General features: G+C 34.2%; 1 protein-coding gene across 1 annotated transcript; it reads right to left on the bottom strand.

The window, feature by feature from the left end:
* Nucleotides 1-1,687: 1,687 nt before the first annotated feature.
* On the bottom strand, nucleotides 1,688-22,150 carry LOC132551120 (cellular retinoic acid-binding protein 2-like). Its single transcript, XM_060215229.1, has 4 exons — nucleotides 21,796-22,150; nucleotides 5,065-5,243; nucleotides 3,128-3,244; nucleotides 1,688-2,864 (listed from the first exon to the last, which is right to left on the bottom strand). The coding sequence occupies exons 1-4, from the start codon at nucleotides 21,872-21,874 to the stop codon at nucleotides 2,811-2,813; spliced, it is 429 nt and encodes a 142-aa protein (XP_060071212.1). The 5' UTR covers nucleotides 21,875-22,150; the 3' UTR covers nucleotides 1,688-2,810.
* Between the last annotated feature and the right edge of the window lie 386 nt (nucleotides 22,151-22,536).

Consider the following 22,536-nt stretch of genomic DNA (forward strand, 5'->3'; position numbering starts at 1 on the left):
ATGTATTCTAAGTCTGCCTATCACCTGAGATAGACATGGAGTATCGGATATATCTACCAATTATTGCAGTCACTGTAGGCCCATACATCAATGTCTACTACTAGATGCGTCTTGAACGTAGTTCTCAAAGTCTGTATTACAAGTCTATCTGCCAACAGCCATCCTTTGTTCGCCCTTATCCACTTGTTCAGACTCAGACTTGAGGTCATTAAAAGATCTGTCAAAGGTAAACGCAATTTGACCATTTATTGACTTGAAAACAAAATTGTTCTCTCTGTTTTGAAACTGTGTCCACCTGACATTTCTATGCTACCAACGTAGAAGCTTGTATGTATTGGAGTCACTAAGCCACATGTTGGCCTTTAGCCTGGGTTCATTAATCTTATTTGTATTTTGAATATCGTCCTTTGTGATTTACACTTTATTGAAACATTTAGATATTTTCTTAGTACTTAAAAAGATAGATGATGCGAGTCTTCTAAATACACTTGACACATATTATAAACATTGTAGAGCACCATTAAAGTGATATTAATTTGTCGTATAATTATAGTTTCTATAATAAATCAATATCTGGATTTATTAACCTGGAGATGTAGTGTGTTATATGATACTTAATCAATTAAATGAAAACTAGTAATATGTGCCAGAGAAAGATCACTAAGCAGCCAGCAACTTACAACACTTGGTTGACCACCATTTTCGTCTACTCTGTCAACATCTTTCCCATTGGGTTTCTCATTCTCGATCGAATCACAAACATGATTTCATTTGCTTGTTGTTAGCATAAAGAAGACCGTTTCATTTAACTCTATCTTTACTTTCTGAATAGTCATCTAACGAAATATGTATGTGTGTAAAATAAATTTGGTGTTGTAAATTATCTTTATCAAGTTTCATCTGAAGATAATCATTTAACTGACTAGCTTGCGCAGACAGATCGCGGAAAGAAAGTATTAAAATGTTTACGATGAGCTATTTACAAATAATTAATGTTTCGTTGTTTGCACGCGAAATGCAGCTTTCTGATTCGTCCATTTTTTCTTTCCATTTCTCGATGTAAACAAAACAAAACAAAAAATAGCTCCACCAACTTGAAAGTGATTGGAAGAGTCAATGGCAGCACGCCACCTCGCGGCGTTTCAGTTAGAACTTCTCTTGTATGAATGGTATATCTGGTGTGTGGATCGCTATCATTCAATGATGTTAACAAAAGAACAGGATACAATATCATAAAATATCCAAATATCTTTCAATGTACATGTACCCGAAACAATAAAAAGCTAGCCAATAATGTTATAGTATAATCCTTTAGGAAATTATCAAATTTATATATTTATGTGTTTTTCTTTTTTTTAAACCAATCTAAGAAATTAATTATAAACTTTGATAGGAATATTTCAGTTTCAGGCTGGTTTCAAAGAATAACGTTTTTGGTAACTTATCACGAATACGCTTAGCGCATAGCAAAACGGTTGCAAAATACACGTAGTTATTAAATTTTGATTTAATATTTTTATTATGTTGAATAATGCTTACACGTCATTGTATCTTTTCTATGTTATAGCTGTTCTAATTATCACTCCAAATGAAAACACTACCGTGTGCTCAGCAACGGACACGAAATCAAGAAGCGGCATCCGTCATTTTCATATGATGTGGGCGGTAATAAAGAACAAACAACATGTAGATATATATATAAGTTTTATTAAATACACTGAAAGCCCATAACACTACACAGTTATAGAGATTCGTGGCACGTGTTACGGTCAGGTCCATCCCCCCTCCCCCCTGCTCTGGAGGTCACGCCTACCTCAAGTGGGCAGAACTTTGTACGCCTATCTAGCTATAATAGATAATCATAGCCCTCTCTTACCTCTGATATTTTAATTTTTATAATGCAAATAGATAGGGTGCGCATGTAAGATCTGTTGTAGCAGATATAAATTGTATCGGTTTAAAACGTTGCGAAGTAATTGTTGCATTCCGTTAACAGAAATGTACTCACAAACCTTTTACTTGAGTACTTTCTATCAATTTCATTTGCAAAAATTCCCTATCATTATAAACCTAGCCGATCAGAAATGCCTTATTGCTGTTTCATGACGTTATAGAATTTGGTTATGCAATATTAATTTATGAACATGCTGCGATCAATGGTGCATCGTGTTAAAAACCTATAGTCGTTACGGAAAACCAGCATGTTGTTTATCGATAAGCTCCCTAGCTAATTCCGCCGAATTGTTGTCAAAATCACAGCAAATCCTATAGGTCTATCAATACCCATGTTAAGAAATTCCATCAATCATTATTGGTTATCACTAATACTCCAGAAGCAGCATACCACCTGTATGATACTTCAAAAGAAGACTCTCACATAAACTGTGAAAACATATATTCTTGTTAGAGAAATTAATCGGCGAAACAAACATTCTATATTGAAATATATAAATAGATTTCTATTTCACATATATATGGATTGCATTGCTGCGTGAATTCAAGAGAAAAAAGTAAGCTAGATGAATAAAGCGTAGAATCCAAGCTCGTTTTACCACCATAGTTTCTTTAAATCTGTCGGGCATTGTCACTTTGAGCAGTTCACAAAACAGTACATTTTTTTACTGTAGCCTCAAGGCAAACAACATGGCGTTCCGTGTACGTATAAGAATCAATTATGTCTGTCACGAAGGCACAACATGTACAATTCTCAGCAGTACACGCGTAATGCTGACGCAGTACGCACATAGATAGTTTTGGTGACGTGTTTAGCTATATCATTCAATCGAGGAATAGTCTGATTGGCCCGTACATTACTTTACCTTCGCGTATGTAGTTTCGAAGGAGCAATCGCCAAGCGTCGTTGTCTGAAATCATAAATTGCAACAACATTAAATTTTCTGATTGGAGTGTTAGAAACCAGCAAGTGTGATAATTATAAAGATTACTGTTTCGTATTTTTGTAACGGTCTTCATCATGAACATTTCTTTAGTTTCTATTGGCAAGGATCGTATTTATCGAGGATAAAGTACGCCAAATAAAAATTGTGTATAGTATTTTCAAATTATTTAATGTCAAGAATAGCGAGATAAATAACTTGAGTTTGTCTCATGAGAAACAAAACCGTACCACTTTCATTTGTTCGTTTTCTATCTCTCGTTTGATGTCCATCTTGTTGTTCTTCATGGGCCCGTCTTCAAACGTATGTTCTTCTTCAAATGTATTCCCGTTAGACTTTACCAAACTCTATTGCAGATAGAAAAAGTATGATTAATTCAGATTTTACTTTTCAAGATGTATTACAAACTTAAACACGTTCAATCTATATAGGTTCAAATAAGAAAATCAATTAGAATGAATTGTATAATTTATCCCCTCCTCAATACATCAACGTTCGAGTCAAACAAAGGACAAAAAATCTGACTTTTTAGGACAATTATAAGGGAAAACATTACAGAGCACACCACGTCCAATATTACTTATTTTAGCTGGACAAACAAGCATTGCAGGGTGTATCACGTTCGTCACCTCGCAATTCTAGATGGATAATTGCTAGGTTGTGTAATATCCTTTATCCAGACAATTATCGGTCAATATCTGATTGATCGTTTTATTGTAAATGTGCACTCTGTTACATTATTTTTGTGCCAATTTTGCTGCAGCCTTGTATGCGGTATCGATTTCTGTCGGTCTGGCACCTTTGTGTTAATTTCACACGTTTAGGCTATGATGTTGCATTATAACTCTCACCTGGATGTAGCGATACCGTCGCCTGGGTAATAACCTACAGCCGCTTATCGCTTTGGTGCATGAGGTACAAATATTCGATTTTCTTTGAATTTTCATTTTCAATTAAATTTTCTTTAAAAAAAAATAAATAAAAACGTACGCAGATTGTTGAACGTTTTAATACGCCGGGAACTTTTCTTTGTATTGAACTCAAAATTCACGCAATGATAATCATACACAAATCCTAAAGTCTGTTGAGACCTGACATGTTCCGATACCAATTACGCGTGACATTACGATTACTATCGATATCGAATTTGTACAGCACGATTCATATCTTTATATAGATATATCTGTTGCTGTTGTTAACAGGGTTATGAGATCAGTTACTCCCGTAATAATCAAGTGTATTGTAATGTACCAAGAATAGGTTGATATAGATCTATACCTTTGTCAATATATATATATAAGTGATGTTTATCGGACAAATATGGAACGTTCATCACACCTAAGGGATTGTTATTTAGTGCATTTGGTAAAAACAATTAACCAAGTTATGCAATATTGATGAGATGCACTTTAGATCATAGTCCAAATATCACATGTGTCAGCAGTTTAGATCGTCTATCACACCCTCCGCTAATTATATCCAGGTTTATGTCTATATAGGTAGATGTTACAGGTAATCATGGAACAAGGGTAGAATGTTAATGATATATCAAGTATGGAGAGATACCGACACTATGTAACTAGTCTGAACACCTGCCTGATGAAATCTATAATTGTTGCACAAAGGTGACACGATGGTTGTTTTCTTAAGACATTTAAATATTCCCCTGTTGAATATGTTTTCGACATGTTTGTGACATGCAAACATTTTTCGCTATGAACGCCACGGAAATTAGAATATATATGTAGTGTACATGGAACCTTACTCACCATTTTGTAATTTTCTACTCGTGAAGAGTAGTTGATTCCTAGACATTGAATTTCAACATTGAATGAAAGTTGGTAATGAAGGATAAGGTGTTTCCTTGGACAAAATACGAATTCAAAGGTTTAAATCTAAGAAAAGATATATTGTACCCACACATTAAATTACTCATAATTACCGAATACAAATTGTCATCATTTGTGTTAAAATTGGATTCCACAGTTCACTAAATGAAATCTCCAGATTTTCACATTTTTTTTAATTGTTCTAGAAAAATGTGTTCATTTGTGTGAAATTCAAAAGCGTTGCTAAGATATCACTTCAAAATTAAATTACAATACTGTCTTCATCTGAACTGGTACATTTGCGATATCTGTTTTCTTGATTTCGAAAAAAGAATTACCTTCATGGGGGATTCGTCAATATCCTTAGAGTCGTACGGTTCACCAAGTTTAAACGTGTACGACGTCGGAGGAGGACCCGCTAAAATACCAACTTCCATCACCCACTTGTCGCCATTTTGTTTGTATTCGATCACCGTTTCCGTTTTCTTATACATTTCTGTTCTGACCTCGTTCAGACCTGAAAAGGAAAAGGAAACTTATACATTTCTGTGTTATCCTCTAACAGAGCTTAAAAAAGGAAAAACAAGCTTAGAAGTTCCGGTAGTATCCTTATTATGAGTATGCACCATGTCGTTATTGTCAATTTAGATCTTGCCTCAGTCTAGAAATAATTCTTTTTCTCCATATGTTTGCAAACTTAATTACATGTGATTAACAGAATCTTACATTCGTTTCAATTTCATACGAATTTTGAAACTATTCATGACATTTTTTATTTCTATCTCGCTATATCTCGGTGTAACAACAATTCACAAAACCTGTCCAGCAATGTGAAATACATGTAACAGTAAACTTGTCCGAGGTTCTTCTATGTAAGTCTATATCTATCACCTTGACGTGTGTGGTCAAAATCAAACCAATCCATGAAGAATGAATGTAATAAAGACTTCAGAACTTATTCTCCCATATGAAAGGCATTTTTTTTTATGTTATAACTCTGCTTATTATTATCTACAATAAACGATATCAAGATAGTGATGCGTAAGATTGTGTATGAAAGACAATTCTGATCAGATTTGAAAATTACAAGTGAGTGAATAATTGTCAGATGTATCTCTGATGCTCTTATATAAGACACTCAATCAACAAGACAATACAATTCATTTTTTAATCAAAGCGGTACACAAGTTTATAACTGTAATTAGATAAGATAATGAATCGACGATTTAATCAAAATGATACAGGTATTAAGAGCGAGACAATGTATGTTATGTTGAAAACAGTCTTAGCCTTTTCGACAGGATTGGAATCGGCAGTAGTATAATTCCAGGCAGTACGAAAACTGTCTGAAGAATGCACTAAATGTATCAACCTAATAGGAAGTCATACTTTCTCAGGACTCCTTAGTTGTCCGTGGGAGCCATATGTAGATGTCTTATCCGCTAATGATAATTGATGTAGGGACGCATGTTATATGTCACTTTAATCAAATAACACTTCGTTAGAGAGTTCAACGTGAACTAAGTTACATGGAAATAAAGGCTTAGGTAATAGGCACTGTACGGGGGAATCCTATTTAATGATACCCAACCACGTTAAACATTGTCTAAGGTAATGCAACGTAGCGCAAACATAGCAGACACTGACATGAGGAATTTTATGTAATGAGATCCAACCATTGCGGAATATCCGGTTGAACCCCCTATAGTGATACCATTCCATTCACGAGCCCTTTGTAATGAGACCCAACCATTAACGGACAACGTCCTAAGAAACCCTTTGTAATGACACTATAACGTTAACGGACAATGTCCGAGGGAACCCTATGTAATGATACCCAATCGGTAACAGACCATGTCCGCGGGATCCCTATGTTTTGACACCTGACCATTAACGGAAATGTCGTGGGAACCCTATGAAATGAAACCCAATCAGTTATAGTCAATGTTCGAGGGAACCCTATGTTTAGACACCAGGAGAAGTAGCAGACACTAATGAGGACCAAACCATTACATAAACTTTCGGGAGGGAAGGTATGCGCATATTATTTTGTTAAGAGATCTACCCGGCTGAGACGTTAGTCTATGAAGGACGTTAAATATCTAAGTAGCATACAAACGAAAACATGCATAAGTGATACTGTCTTCATTCAAATTCGACATTGTGAAAAATGAAAGAGAAAGTATTTTACATAGATCTTGAAACTAAACAAGGATAATAGGACTTGGTATATCAAAGGTGAGAGCATCCTTCGTTGGGTCTACGACACCAACCATGTTTACTGAGGACATTCCAAGTAATACCTTGGTGGATGTGAATGGGAGCAGTAAAGACGAGAAATATGCATGTTAACGAGATTTTATCAAGTTAAAATTTGTATGACGTAAAGAAATAGCTTCCAATGAAATCGTGATAGCTACATGAAAATCTGCTAATATTGGTTAATTTTCATATTTCTCCTGTAAGTTTTTCTGTCTATTGTCAACATCCATCAGAGAAATCGTAATATGAGATTAAGCCAATGGATATCGACTGAATCTAAATGTAAATAACAAAAAACTGGAGATACAGGTATAGTACAATCAAATGGTTCGTGCATAAAAAGCAAAAAAACAACATTTTTACAGTTCTTCACGTTGTACGTGAATATCGAGGTAACCATGTTATGCACAGTGATTTATTGGATACTTTAAAAATCTAGAAATATGTTCAATCATCTCTACTCTTAAGGACTACTCTTAAGGATGTATTCAAGAAAGACAACCTAATAACATTAACGCAAAAGATGGGTAAAATTGACTTAAAATATCACTTCTGCGTAAATTTTGTTCACCGAACATTCTCTTCGACTGAGTCATGATCATGCCATTTGACATACGATCTGCATTTCTGTTTTTTGTCTTTCATTTTTGTACGCAACACGACTCCGATAGCGCATAATCAGAAGCGTAGCGGTTGGAGGGACTAGCATATAGAAATGAAAACTGCTATCTAATTAGATCATTATTCATAGCCCCAGGTTCACCAACACAAACGATTCCTCGCAAAGGATTTACAAAACCAACCTTTGATGAGCTGCATTCATTGTGATTGCTACAATGCAAAATTATATCCTTTGGCGTATATCAAGAAAAATGTGGGCGACATCACAGAAAAGGATTCGACAGCCCTGGAGAAGAGAAGAAAGAGAGTCCACGGCTTTCTATGAAATGTTAACTCCTGGTATTAAAAATCATCATGTAAGAGACAATTGGGAAAGGAATTGTGATATAGCCGATAGCACTGTAATCAGTAGCGTATTTTAGAAGAGAGATGTCCAGACAGTCTGCCGTCTGTTGATGATGAATTGTATCATAAAGCGACATAAATGTATTATCAAAAGCATATTAAATTGACAACACTTTACATGTTTAGCACTTCAGAGGCTCACACAATGGAAAAAGCATATTGGTATTTGAGTAATAATGTTACTTCATAACATCAACGAATCGGCATTGTTTTGATAATTTAATTCTTCATTTGGTTATCGTGTATCTAACGCTTAACTTGCACCGAGTTGTGTCATCTGTTTAATTCTTTTATACGATAATTAAATATAAAATCAATCGGTTAGTGTCCGCAAAAATGCCAATGTAGCTTTGAAATGAAATTTGCGAGTAAAAAATCGAATATGTACTCTGAGATAATTATTTCAGAGGTTTTAATTTCCTCTCTTTTGTGAGAATGATACAGTGTAAAAAAATTCACAGAGTATTATTGAAATAGCCATTTTCCGTTTCATTACTTTCATGAAAAGGCAGTTTGAAAAAAGAAACAATGTCATATTAGACAATAAAAAGTAACACAAGTCTAAACTATCTGCCAGCTTAAACTTACATACACAACTCCGACATATTGCCTAAGAGGGCAAATCAGCACGCCAAGTTGTATTCAGTAAATTCAGCAAAGGCGAGAACATGCAAGTCATGCAACAAAGACCCCAATCAATTACAGGAACAATGTTATGATGAGTCCAAGTTATCAATTGCTAAAGTGTATCAGAATTATGTTAATATTTTAACAAACAGATTATATTCAATTATACAGCGAAGTACATTATAATTGGAAATTTTAAGGTAATATGTAGAAGGAGAGAATTGCATCAAATAGGTGCAAATATCAAAATGTACAAAATTAAGAAATTATATCATGCGTTATCGGAAAACCCACGAAAACGAAATTGTTGTTTCATGTTGGAGTAAATGTCAGAATGCTACACGATTAAATCTATTTTGGAATCTGAGAAACAGATAAATACTTCCCTTGCATAATATTTAACGACTTCTGCAGGACTCCGAATCTCAAAGCATGACAAGCTTAAAGGATGGAATATTTTAAAAGAACGATTTGTACTATAAGACACTCAAATGCACTTTCTGTGTCTTTCTTAATTATTCAATACAGGCTGAAGTCGCTATTGTTTTTCTTTCTGGTTTAATAGTTTCATTAAGTATGAAACATCGCTAGATTGACGCGGGGATGGGAGCGGACAACACACACGTGGTATGGACAATTAGGCTTGTAGCGTTTACGTAATGGAAAAGGAATGTGTCTATATAGGAGCTTGCTGTTGTATGATTTGTCTCAGCAGGAAGGTGTTTTCTTTGACATAGAACACCTTCGCGAGTCATTGGGTCCTTTTCATGGCATAGATCGTAGAAGCTTCAGCTTAACTCACCACGTGAAAATCATATGTGACATAGAGGATAGATGATTGGATAAATGTACATACTTTCTATGGTTTATCCAGTTCTCGAGATGATTTATTCTCTAGCTAGCAGGTTCGCTCACATACTCTATGCGTGTTATGAAACCTCTGTGTTGATGTTGTTGGTAGTATTTCGGAATCTTCAACCCCCGTGCCTGTCTATGAAAGGTTAATCCTCAGTTAACAACGTTTTGCTGTCGTTTGATCCTATGATGATGCTAAAGTATTGCTTTAATGCATCTGATATCCTTTGAGTGTTTCTTTCAGCAAGACACACGGCGATGTAAAAGTTTTTTTTTTCTTCAGAATGTTACCTCTAGAACAAGCAACCAGTATTTGTTTCCATTCTTGTTCGAAAACGGTAGTTATTACTAAACTACCAGATGCATGCCTGTTAATCCCTTGGTAAACTTGTATAAATTTTTTTAACTGTTAGAAGAGCCCATCTTCGTTATACAAGACAGATAACTCTCCTTTAATGTATATTAATTTACAACCAATAGTTTTCAATGATTGATACTTAAAAGTATTTGTAAAAAAGTCAATTGTATTGCATTAATGAAATCACTTTATATCGTATTATTACGGGGCACAAAACGACGAGATCCATTCGAAAATGTTTTTTTTTTATGTTTCGAATATGTATTTTATTCTCTAATGAATGATATATTCTAGGTGTTTTAACACAGTTATGTGATATCTAGTCTTGGTTAAGGACATTAATTTCGCTATGTCCTCCCGCGTCATCCACATTTTCCGTTTTAATACTAACAAATAAGTGCTATTTTCAGAACTTTGTTTTTATTTTGAAAGATGACTGCTACTTAAGTGACGTTCCCGAGAAATATCCACCACACCTAGTACACCCCTAATCATACCCACCAGCAGTAAACATCATTTATTGCCATTTAATGATGTCGAGATAAAATGGAATTAACACAAAAAAACCCGGAACAAGATATGACTTGAACAGCTGACATTGTGGAATCAGGCCCTAAATAATGCCAGACAGCATTAGTAGCTAACGGCCGCGGTGCAATCAGGTATGTGTACATTATGACGATCTCGTAAATAGCTGATGTTTAAATAATCAGCGGTTCTGCGTTATCGACCTAAGTAGGTAGATCAGTTATGAAGCATTGACAGATCCAGCCACCGTAGCCTAGTCCAGACTTGAACCGCCAGTCACAACTCAATACACCAAAGCGTGATTAGGTTAAGAATATATCAGTTGCTCAATGCAATATTTAAGAAAGACTATGGAGAACGATGACACGTTGATTAAAGGCACAGAGATTTTAAACAGACGGGAACAAAAAGACAAGTGAACTTATTAATGACTGATATAAATGTGGCATAATGATGTATAAATGATTAAGATACTGTGTAGTTGTTCTATTTCGTACGGATGCTTTTTCGCTATTGTTGCGGTTTGGACTAGTTCATGGCAATTCAATTTTGTGCATTTCAATGCATTGCTTTCCGTGTACAAATGCATTTAACTGATATTCTATTACCTTGATTACTATAAAATCTGTATATTAATTTTCGCGATGTCTTTGAATACATTGGATATAGAGAAATTAAATCCCTCAAAATTATTACAAACTATACAGATTTCTTTGGATAACATATTTTTTTCATGGACAACGTCAAGAACCTGTTTAATATCACAACAGCATAACCATTACAAATTTATTACGTAATAATTGTAACATAAAACCTGCATGTACGACATATTGCCAAAACAAGGGAGTGTATAACATATAAATGCATAATTCACGATAACACAGAGTGATTGTTACCACCGATAATTATATATAATAACATGCATATAGGATCGGGGAATTATATATAATGGATAATGGCTTAAATATTCGATCACAGAGAGTTATGAAATACTTGCTTATTTTTTATGATTTAGTATATTTAAATAAATACCGGGTAATAAATGACTTAATCTTAAATTATTTATCTACATTTTTAAAATCCATGCTGCAAAGCTGCATGATTTCTCTGTGTGTGGTAAGGAATATTTTTGCCTTTTTTGTCGACGAGACTGGCATAGTCAAACCAGGATATCAATCTCCCCGTTTGCTTAATCGACTACAAGGCTGCTATAAGCCAGGCAGCTGAATTAACTAGATAAACTGTCGTCATAGAACTAGTCGCTAGCAACACAGCAGATACGAATGGCAGCTGGTGGTTGAAAAAATGTATATATATTAGCCCATGTTTTTACACTTTATGACAGAAATAGCATTAATACAGATATGTTTTGATATCACAATTATACTTGAGAAGTAGCCAGCACTACTATATCATCGATTTCGTATTTTCCAAGTTTCAAGTTTTTTGTTCCTATTAAAGATGCATATTTCAGAAGTTTCAGACATGTTATTTCAACTGAATGACATATAAACAAGTTTCTTTTTGAAAAGTACCCAATATCGGTGAAAAATGCGTATTATTTATAGAGAATATTTCTAAGAAGACTAGTTAAGTTTGGTGCCATATCCACACGTTACTGGTGTTGCCTGTGTGTTGATTTGTTGATTGTACTGTTCTCGATTGCCATTCATAGTTTCTTTAGATTCTCTGAAATAATAGGAATGATGAAAATATCATATTAACCTATTCGGATGAACAAATTTTAAATGTCCCTAGTATAGTCTTTTTCATATTTCTAGGTCGTCTGAGAAGTAACAAGCATCCCGTTAAACAGTTATCGATAAACTTTTTAATTAATTGAATAAAAAAAATGAATGATTCATAACAATTTGAAATGGCTGGTGTCAGATCAGCTAACTTGATATCAAATAACGACTAAAACGTAATGACTTTCATTATCGATGAAATTAGATTCATTATCTTCGTTGTTTAAAGAACCGCCTTCTTGCCTTAACACGTTTCATGGAGATGAAACAGGTACTAAGAAATATATATACCATTTAATCAATTAACCGATTAATGAAAGTAACCCTCTTAATTGTTCATAACTTACTCTGACTCGTGCACCTACCACTGCCACACAAACATTTTAAAGCAACGGAACTTCCTACTTCTAACATTCATAATAACACAAGGTTATTAACAATATATAATGCAGGACATCTGAACCAAGTCTCACGCCATTTTGGACCATGTTGGTAATTCGGTTAACGATATACAGACATAGTGTATTCATCTTACGAGTTAACGATATGCTGAGAAGAAAATTGATATTTCAGCAAAGGAAACTTGCTAAATGAAAAATCCCTAACAACTATTTGTTTGTTAGGGATAACATATGCAGATGCATAATATCTATATACCACATGATCTGAAATTGTCGAGTATCATACCAGGTTTTTATTAAGTACACAGTATAAAATGAAGTAGAGCTTGTAACGGAAATTAATGACGGGTAATATTTAACCTAATAGTATCAAACGTATACTGAAATTCAGAGCTCTGTTGATATAACACAAATGATATATATCGAGAAGTACTTGTAATTTTTTACGCTTTTCTTTCCATGAAAGATGAATGTAATGACGCACGACTTATGATATTGAGATCTTCCCAGCCTGGTAATAATGGTACAATTATTGCTGATAGATCTTCCTATTTGCAATCAATCCAATGATTCAAATCTTGTTTGACTAAATATTTAGAGATTATAACGTTCTTTCCATATAAAGCTTAAAATTGGCACTAATTACTTATATAAGACGTGTCTCGCATACGGGACGGTCCATTATTGGTTAGGGGTTTGATGTATATAGAAACGGTTTTAAAGTGATATTATAGTTGGAAAAAGATAATTAGAGATCTTGATGTTCAATCTGCATGTCATCCATGACATTGCATGTCAGGATAATTGAATTATGAAACTGACGTATTTAACATTGAAAATTAAAAAAAAAAAAAAAAAAAAATGAATTAAACGGTGCTATTCACTTGGATGTCTTCTATCTAAGTCAACACTAATGTTGAAACTAGTCTCGATAGAATTTAATGTTTCGCTCACCTGTTATTATTCGGCCATCATTCTTACTGTCATTAAGAATCTGAAGAGATAGCAATGGTATTTTAAGCATTACTGCCTGACTGAAACTTCTGTACCGTCAAACAATTCTTATCATATCATTACGCGATTTCCTTTTGTAAACCCCCGTCTTATGTAAAGCAACTGTTATGAACAGTTTCGATGGCTAGCAATGATTGTCTACTGTGATCTGTTTATATTACTTTTATTGATTCTAACTGTCACCTATTTCGATTTACTTGTTATATCGGTAACAGAGCGGTTTTTGTTTATCAAGAATTTGACAGGGTAAGGAATATAGATTTGCTCAAATGGAATTTGGGAACAACTGTACAAGTATTTCAGAAGGTATAAGAAAATGAAGGTTCCGTTTTCGAGCTGTCTTGTAAAAATGTCACCGAAACTCTGAATCGTTATTTTTGCGCCTACTCATCTATATCTACATCTAGTTTTATCTCTGACAAGCAATATCCCCCCTTCTAACAAAGTGCGATGTTGTCAGAATGTATACTTTGATGAGACAAATATTAGATATTACTAGAAATATCTTAATACTGAGTGTTCGAAATCGTTGTTGTTAAAAAATCGTACATGGTTTGATATAATTGCGCTTTATGTAAGAAATAACATGAGAAAACCGTCTTGATGTGAGTAAAAATCGTAGTGTTTGTGATCAATTCTACTGTATGTAAAATATCTCATTGGTTATGAGAGAATTTTGATAGGCACGAATAGCATCCCGTTGTTCTGACACAGATCAAAATGGAAGTATATCAATTGCGGTTTTGATCGTTTAGCTTAATGAGATTGGCCTGCTTCTTGGACTGGTTGGATATTGTTAAGTCTGAAATAAACAATAAACTCCAAAATGGCATAGATTAATCCTGAGGTGTACTCGTAACCCCATACTACTTACATGAAGAAAGAAGGAAATGTATATAAAATAACCAGTAGCTTTCCCGTTTGATCTGTAAACCAGGATAAAAGAATGTTATAAATAGAAAGCAGAATATTTCCTTAGGATTTCTCCAAGGAAATAGCCAAGGAATAGCATGTAAAACCACTACACGAGATAGTCTGTTTGATATGTGTAATAGCATTTAGACCATTTGCAAAGCATTTTAACAAAGAGACTTCAAGCAGCACATGTTACGTAATACTGAATGAGGTTTAGATAAACCAGCGGTCAGGAAGCAACAGGCCTTTTCGTAGGATAAATATTAACATTTCTATTAATCGAGAAAAACGTACAACGGTGTTGGTACCGCCATTTTTTACACATTGAATTACATTCTTTGTATTTGTCTATGAGTGATTTAAAATCAACACTTCACTAAAAAATGTTTCCTTCCTAAATAATATTATCAGAATATGCCCGTAGGATGTTAGCATATCTTTATATTAGTACGATGACAGCGCGACTCGATTCTATCTGTATACGGCTTATATTTCATATCCAACTAAGCTGATATAGTGTAACTACTCTTTACAAAACGTTTTTCGTCTTTTCAATCAGTAAATATGTTATTCATATTCATCTACATTTGCTGGAAGTTCTGGCATTGTATTTCGGAGAATGCTAACATCTCTCCTTTGATTTCAGCAAGCCCAAAGCTGTGTGTGAGGTAGAAGTAAAACCTCATTTGTCTCGTTCGTTATTGCTTTGTAGAAAGATAAGGATTTTTTTGTAAAGACAACACATGTTCCAAGTGAACCCATTACTGTGGCAATAGCATTCCAAGTTATTTAGCTAATTTGACATGAGCTAGTAAAACTACAATGAAAGTGGAACAAATAAAAGTAACTTGACAGGTACTAACATTGAAAACGGTTGGCTTCCATCCATATTGTTACAGAAGTGTTGCGGTCCAGTGTAATTACTTAGGTTTTGTTTTATTTCTTTGGCATCGTCATTTAGACATTCTGTACTGGCAAGAATTTATTTGTATATCGATATCATCCTCCTAACCACCGACTAGACGAAATCCTCTCGAATTTCAAGGACGACTTTGACACGCTTACTAGACGGAATCCTCTTTGCTATAGACGAGAATATACCGGTACCATTGTCAGTGACGATCACTTATAGCATTACGGACTCATATCACACCACTACTACTACTGATAGTATCGGTGATGATTTAGATAGAAATACGATGTACTATATTTACTACCAATAACAATGGATAGAGAGAAGTGAGCGCTGAACCATTCTTAAACAGCCACATATGATTGTGAATTTTTTTCTTAGTACAATTTTGTCAAGAACTGATATCGTACGGTTGCCTTCTACACAACTTATGTAACATACAAATGTATTACGCATAGACTGAAGTTACGTATGCAGGTATCTCGTACTACAAGAATATAAATCTATAATTCTTCAAACATTTTCTCATGATATCATTGAGGTAGAGAAAATCGTAAAGTTAGATGTAGAAGGTGGCAGATATCACCCTAAGTACCTTAATAGTTAGCTATTTTCTTGTACGGAAAACTTTCAATAATCTGTTTGATAAGTGAATGGTTTTAAATACCGGCTTAAAACAGTTCCTCACTATTATTACTAAAATGCAAGAGAAAAAATAAAGCTGAAATTTTTTTTTTTGGTAAATATCTATAAATAGGCAGCATACCGTTTGCTTCAGTAACATATTATATAATTTATCTTTTAAAACTGGTTTCAGCATCTTTGAACTTCATCATTGACATTTCCGGTAGTTTGGTGTGTTAAAGAAATCCATAGCATATGCATAGCCCTCGATAAGAATACCGAGTCTGGCTACACTCAATGATGTTTAGACATCATCTCCGGCAAACACTGCGTCGGCGGCCGCAGGTCATCTTGAACTAAACCTAAACTTAGATACTTTTCATCAATTAGTTAAGACTATATCAAAATTTTATTGCAGAATGTCAATTTCGATTACAAGGTTGAGCATTACAATCAGGCATGTACACGTGGTCTTCCTGAAATGAGGAATATTGATGTGATTTTAAGAAATATTCACGTTTATTTTTAGATGTAACATTTTGTTAATCATTTCAATTTACTTCTATTTCATTTGGCTTTATAGTAGATAAAGCGTTTCGGTTACGAAAGGCAAGAATTTTCACCTTTGCTTATATATTTCTATATATCAAAAGATACTCACATCATATAATATCTTTCCTTATATTACCATATAAATGTAAAAACCTCAAACCTGCTATCACGTAGGGATTTGGATCAAGCCATGGTTATACAAGTATATACTTATCTAAAATGGCCAAAAGCCCATTTACGACAAAAACGCTTTAACATCGAACACGCGTTGCAACATCTTTTTCAACAAATTTTTAATCTTATCATAATGTACGTGAAGTGCAGGTGCACCGACAACGTGCAAATATGTACCAAGTCGTCTTATTCTATCACCACAGCATGAATATAATGAGAAAAAGTATTATTGTTTTTAGATATTTCGCTTAATTGTGTGGTTAAGTTAACTAGACTATTTCCGGGGAGCCCGTATGGAGGTAACTGTCTGTTTGAGTTCCTGGTTTCTCTGCATCGCCGATGTAGCGCTACAGAATACGCCCCTTGCTGTCAGCAGCTCAGTTATTTTGAACACATCTGCGCTATTTGCATACCATCCATACGGACCCATCAGCACAACGATACATCTTCATGCCTCGCGTGCATATCATGTGAAAATGAAGACTAATATAGTTTACCTTTTTCAAACATGATCCTTAGTCGAGTTTTTCACATGTGAAATAAGCCTTTATGTGATAATAGAGTTAGCGCTAGTTTTCACAATAGTGCAAACTAATATAAAATAAAAACAATAAAATGTTCTAGCTCATACTTATCATTTTCACCATAACAATAAATATAAAGTAGAGATTACATTTACTTTCAGTTTAGAATTTTATAACTTAATCGGACTGTAAACCAGTGAAATCGCGAATGTTATATTTTTGCACATGTCACTAGTGTAATAAACTCTGGATAATGTTTCGTTGGTCATGTGATATTTAGAGTTAATTTAGGAAATATACAGCTTGTATGTTGATGCTCGTTAGTTCACTTGGTATTTTCGTTTTTGTTATTTCCCCCCTTTTACATCGTGGGCGATTTCGACGATGCAGAAGACGCTATCCCTTCCAGAACACCTGCATGTTTTCACCTATTTATTTTCAAAACTATTCATGGTAACCTTCCCTATCTAAATATCTTGTTCCGGTTTCACCACATTAGAGTTCGATTTTAGATTCTGATGGCATGGTGGGTGTTTAGGTCACCAAGAAATTAAATACAATGATTATATTTCTCAATCGAACTAATAACGCATCGTACTGGCCTGTTCGTGATAATTCATTAATTTCTTAAGTATGATTTTATCGAAGAATGTTTGTCAAGGTTTATTTTCGTGTATATGGTGTGAAGCGTTCAATATCTGCACATACATAAATTCATATTGAGGTTAGTATTGAGTTCTTACAATGTAGGGATTTACCTATCAAATGTTCCAAAATAGAGTACTCAAACTGCAGGGGTTTTATTTATCAAAATTTACATAGCAGAATACTTACAATGTAAGGGTTACATTTATCAAATGTTACATAGTAAAGTACGTACAATGTTAGGGTTTTATTTACCAAATCTTTTACAGCAGAGTGCTTACAATATAGGGGTTTCATTTACCAAATGTTGCATATTAGAGTGCTTACAATGTAAGGGTTTTATCTATCAAATGTTACATAGCATAGCATTTACAATATAAAGGTTACATTTATCAAATATTACATAGTAGAATATTTACAATTTAAGGGTTGCATTTATCAAATGTTACATGGTAGAGTACTTACAATGTAGGTGTTATATTTATCAAATGCTACATACTTCAGCACTTACAACATATATTACGCTTATATAATGATATGTATATGCAATATTTATATTGCAGAGGATATCGAGTAATAGCAATAAGTGTGCTTGTGGTCTAGTTGTATGCTTTTATAAATTGTCCTATTTGAGGAAATTGGAAGATTAACCATTCTTAATTCAATGACATTGCATTATGGATTGGCACTTAGGATAATGAATGTTTTGGTGTCCTGTCTGTCTCCAGACATCCTTACAGTGAATATGGATATGTGGGGAAGATGGTTATAGCCTTACCTTGTGCCAGCTGGTCGTCATCAGTGCAATACATTTTACAAATCACAAACAACTGAACAATTTGTGGTAAGAATTGAATATATAACAAGTGTGTATCAGCCGTCTCACTTTAACAACAGATGTGATCAATATACTTAGTTACCGGACGCATAAACGTGTCTCAATAAAGTCTTTTCTGTTCAGTTAAATCTAGCAAACAAGATATAAGACGAACACTGGTGGATGTTTAATACGTATTGATATACATAAGCTTGACTCGGCTTTTCATAAAATGTTAACAATATTTATTTGCTGTCGCTACTGATTCTGGCGACATAAGGTCATTTGTATGGGGCCTGGTTAACGGTTAATATTTAACATTACTTAATGGTTAAATCATTGCCATGGTAGACGATTATATAGAGATATTTCTCATTCGTACCACTTTGTTTAATTACGGGTCTTCTTATCAGTTACTTGAGTAAATATCCCCAACAGTTGGTGATAGAATACACTAATGCAATATATCAGGTGACGAAACAAGTGTTATAATAACAATAATAATAAATTTATTCAGGATAAAGATGTACAGATTTGTATACAAAACCTGAATATATAACACATATAACATCTTATACATAATCATGAATAAGTTGTTTGCTACATCTTTAACGTATCAGCTAGTGATATTTATAAATAAAGACAAAAGTACATATATCCTAGGATTTCCCAAAAAAGCGTTGGAACGCTTATTTCCATTGGGGTCCTTAAAATGGATTTACAAATGTATTTCCATCAATAATATACATAATAGCTATCATATTGCTCTTGCATTTTGTTTTGAAAGTGACGTTTCACTTGGATTTTGAACTTAAGCTTGTTTGGTATACTTTTAATATAATTGAAGTATTGATATAACAAAAATGTTTACTATGTGTGCATAAAAGCGATTGATAGATTGGGTATGAACAATCAAATCACGTACGTTTTGATCTTTGGAATTTAAGATTATTCCATTTGTTCTATTCATCATTCTGATAGCAATACACTCCTTGGTTGTGTGAATAGGATCGTTGTTGTTTTAAACAGATGTACTAACTATTTGGTAGTACCAGCTTGTTTAAGTATACTTTCCGCCAATTTTTAGATAGCGAAAAATCCAAACATATTGTCAAAATCGGATTTCTGCCAAAAATGTATAAAATGGGAGCAAAGTTTCAAGAAAATCATAATTTACAAAAGACAAAACAAGCAAGACCATGATGGGTAAGCAACTTATGACTCATCGACACAATCTAAAATGCATGATTAAGTTCAATAATATCAGTTTCTCAAAATGGGTTCGCGACACTGTCGTATCGCTACAGGGAATAGAAAATTTTCTAATGAAATCACGATTTTGACCACAATATTTCCTTAAAGGTAATTCACACTGGATTTCCTGGACCAAGCAGTCAGCAGTCGAAGGGTATTATTGAAACGAGGACGTAAATTTGGTTTAAATACGTTATTAATGTGAAATGTGTATGCCAAGAAAAAATAATCGAACCTTTTCGACTATAGGGGGAAGTGAAACGTAGCAATTACAATCTAGCTATTATCGCTATGTTATGTAGGTAAACACACCACTTCGTTAAAGATACATGAATGTGATATCTTCCCATGAATGCAGTGATAGCATGGTCAACTTGATAACTAATAACTTTGTAATTCTCCATCAATCTCGTGTCTCCTGTTATTTGTGAAGTTGTTATTTACTTTATAACATAAACCATACATTGCCTACTAAGCTATCAAAGTCAATGTCATATTTTATGTGATATCCACACACTTCCTGAACTATGTTATTTCTGAACGTGTTTTAAAATTAAAGCAGTCTAAAAAATAACAGCATTTTTATCATCAATGAACAGCTATAATTGTTTTCTTATACTGAATCTTTTCAAACACGGAAATCGTTCACATCTTAGCCAGCAAATACAAAAGACGCTAGATCTGAACTCACAACGAATGTTTGAGTAGTGAAAAAAATACATATGCATTACTTTGTAACAAAACGACATATCAAAAAACAGATTGAAAGAAGGTTATACTTCTTTGTACCCTTGGTGTCTATTGCAATAGTCTATATTCATTCTAATTAATTTAAACTGCTTTCTAAGTAGGATACCTTTCTAGGTATTACATTTTACTGGTAAAGTTTACATTTTTTCCCCATTAAATACGAATCGCTTTCTTATTTTGTAATATTTGTTAGTAATCGACAACAGTTTTCTGTGTAGTACGCGTCTATAAAAGACCTTTGCTAGCATTGGAAACTCTGTATCTTTTCGCCTGCCGGCTGCCAGTATACTTTATCGAGATAAAGCGCAAATTAACCACCTTTCCCTATGCTTTCGTTACTGGATTTATCTTATCAAGAAATAGAATTAAACCTTAAAGACATTGTCATTAGAACAATACTATTGCCTTTCCGTTTGATGACATGATTATATCAGATTTATTTCTACCACGATGCAGCCAATCTTCTTTCTTTTTACAAAAAATGAACATGATGTCAATCATCAAAGTGAATATCTGATTTCGTTTGCATGACCAAACCAACCAAAGGAACATAGCACTGTTCTGACTAATGACGTATTGTATTTGCTATTTAGTAAACAACATATTTTGTAACAGTATTTCAGTTGTCTGTTTCCATATGCACATTGCATGTATTGCATAATTTCAAAAGTTACCAATGTTTTGTATGATAGATTGATAGATATATAGTATTGTGAAGATTCTTTTCAGCTGTAAGACCATTCTAAATTATAATGCTGACGTATTTGAATTTCAACATTAGCCTGTGTATTTGGTTTAAATGAGTTCGAAGAAGAATTCGATAATTACACATGCATAGACTAAGTGCTGGATAAGAAGATATACACTCACATGCACCAATGGATTACCGCAGAGCATTTTAAAGTCGTTATTGATAGATAGAATGTAGAATAGCATAACACTTGCCAGTGTGTAATATACAATATAGTGGAAACGGACATAATAGACATGCTGTATTGATAATGAAAATGGGAATTAACTGTCAAGTATTTTCTCTATAAATAGCAATCAATAATACAGATTGTAATGATTGAATGACTTACCTAGCTTTTTTGCCATGTCGTCAAATCCTCTCTTTTCCTTCTCCTGCCATTTTCCTACAAAGCCGCTTAAATCCCCCATATTGACACAATTCAAAGTCAAGTGTCCAACTTCAAATAGTGCAGAATACTTCCAAATCTGCGGAAAACGTCGTCTATCCAAACCTTCGCAAGTGGATATTGCAGTAAACTAAGCTTCTCAGAGGAAAATCTAGAAAAGTTCAGAAAAGATTTGTTGTGAGATATGTCGTCTGCTAAACGGGTTGTCACAAAAGCACGTGCAAGTGCCTCGATTTTTGGTTCTGGCAGACGTTGGCTGGTAGATCCCGAGCTGATCAGCTGAGTGTGCTACTGTAAGCAGTCGCTTATATACACAGCCGCGCTCATACTGAGGCAAAGGCGGCGCGCGACGTCCATGGGTCATTGGGTACACACGATATGACTTTCTAGAAATCAAAGTGGTAGGCTAACATGCAAATTGAATAATATCCTATCGCTGCACCTATATCGTCAGTGGATAGAATTCTGCACATGATTCTGCATACCGCCCATTGTTGGATTTACGAGCGTTTGGCACACTTCTCTTCTCGATCACAGTTATGATCCGTTATCAGTTATGACAGGCCCACCGCACGTGCCCGGCAGACGTTTTACCGCGCTATATAAACGGTGTATCACCACAGGGAACACATAATACCTGACATTACTCAGCCATATCGTTACCTGGCCATGATTTCGTTAGTT

This window comes from Ylistrum balloti, unplaced genomic scaffold (assembly GCF_031769215.1).
Source record: "Ylistrum balloti isolate Yb309-2 unplaced genomic scaffold, AGI_CSIRO_Ybal_v1 Utg370176, whole genome shotgun sequence".
Lineage (NCBI taxonomy): Eukaryota > Metazoa > Mollusca > Bivalvia > Pectinida > Pectinidae > Ylistrum > Ylistrum balloti.

What these genes read in the sequence shown, in the direction of transcription:
- LOC132551120 (XM_060215229.1), bottom strand. Translation starts at nt 21,874, where the DNA reads ATGGGGGATTTAAGCGGCTTTGTAGGAAAATGGCAGGAGAAGGAAAAG. An exon ending in CGACATGGCAAAAAAGCTAG is followed by an intron (nt 5,244 to 21,795) that starts GTAAGTCATTCA and finishes TTTCCTTTTCAG; the next exon opens with GTCTGAACGAGGTCAGAACA. An exon ending in TTGACGAATCCCCCATGAAG is followed by an intron (nt 3,245 to 5,064) that starts GTAATTCTTTTT and finishes TATCTGCAATAG; the next exon opens with AGTTTGGTAAAGTCTAACGG.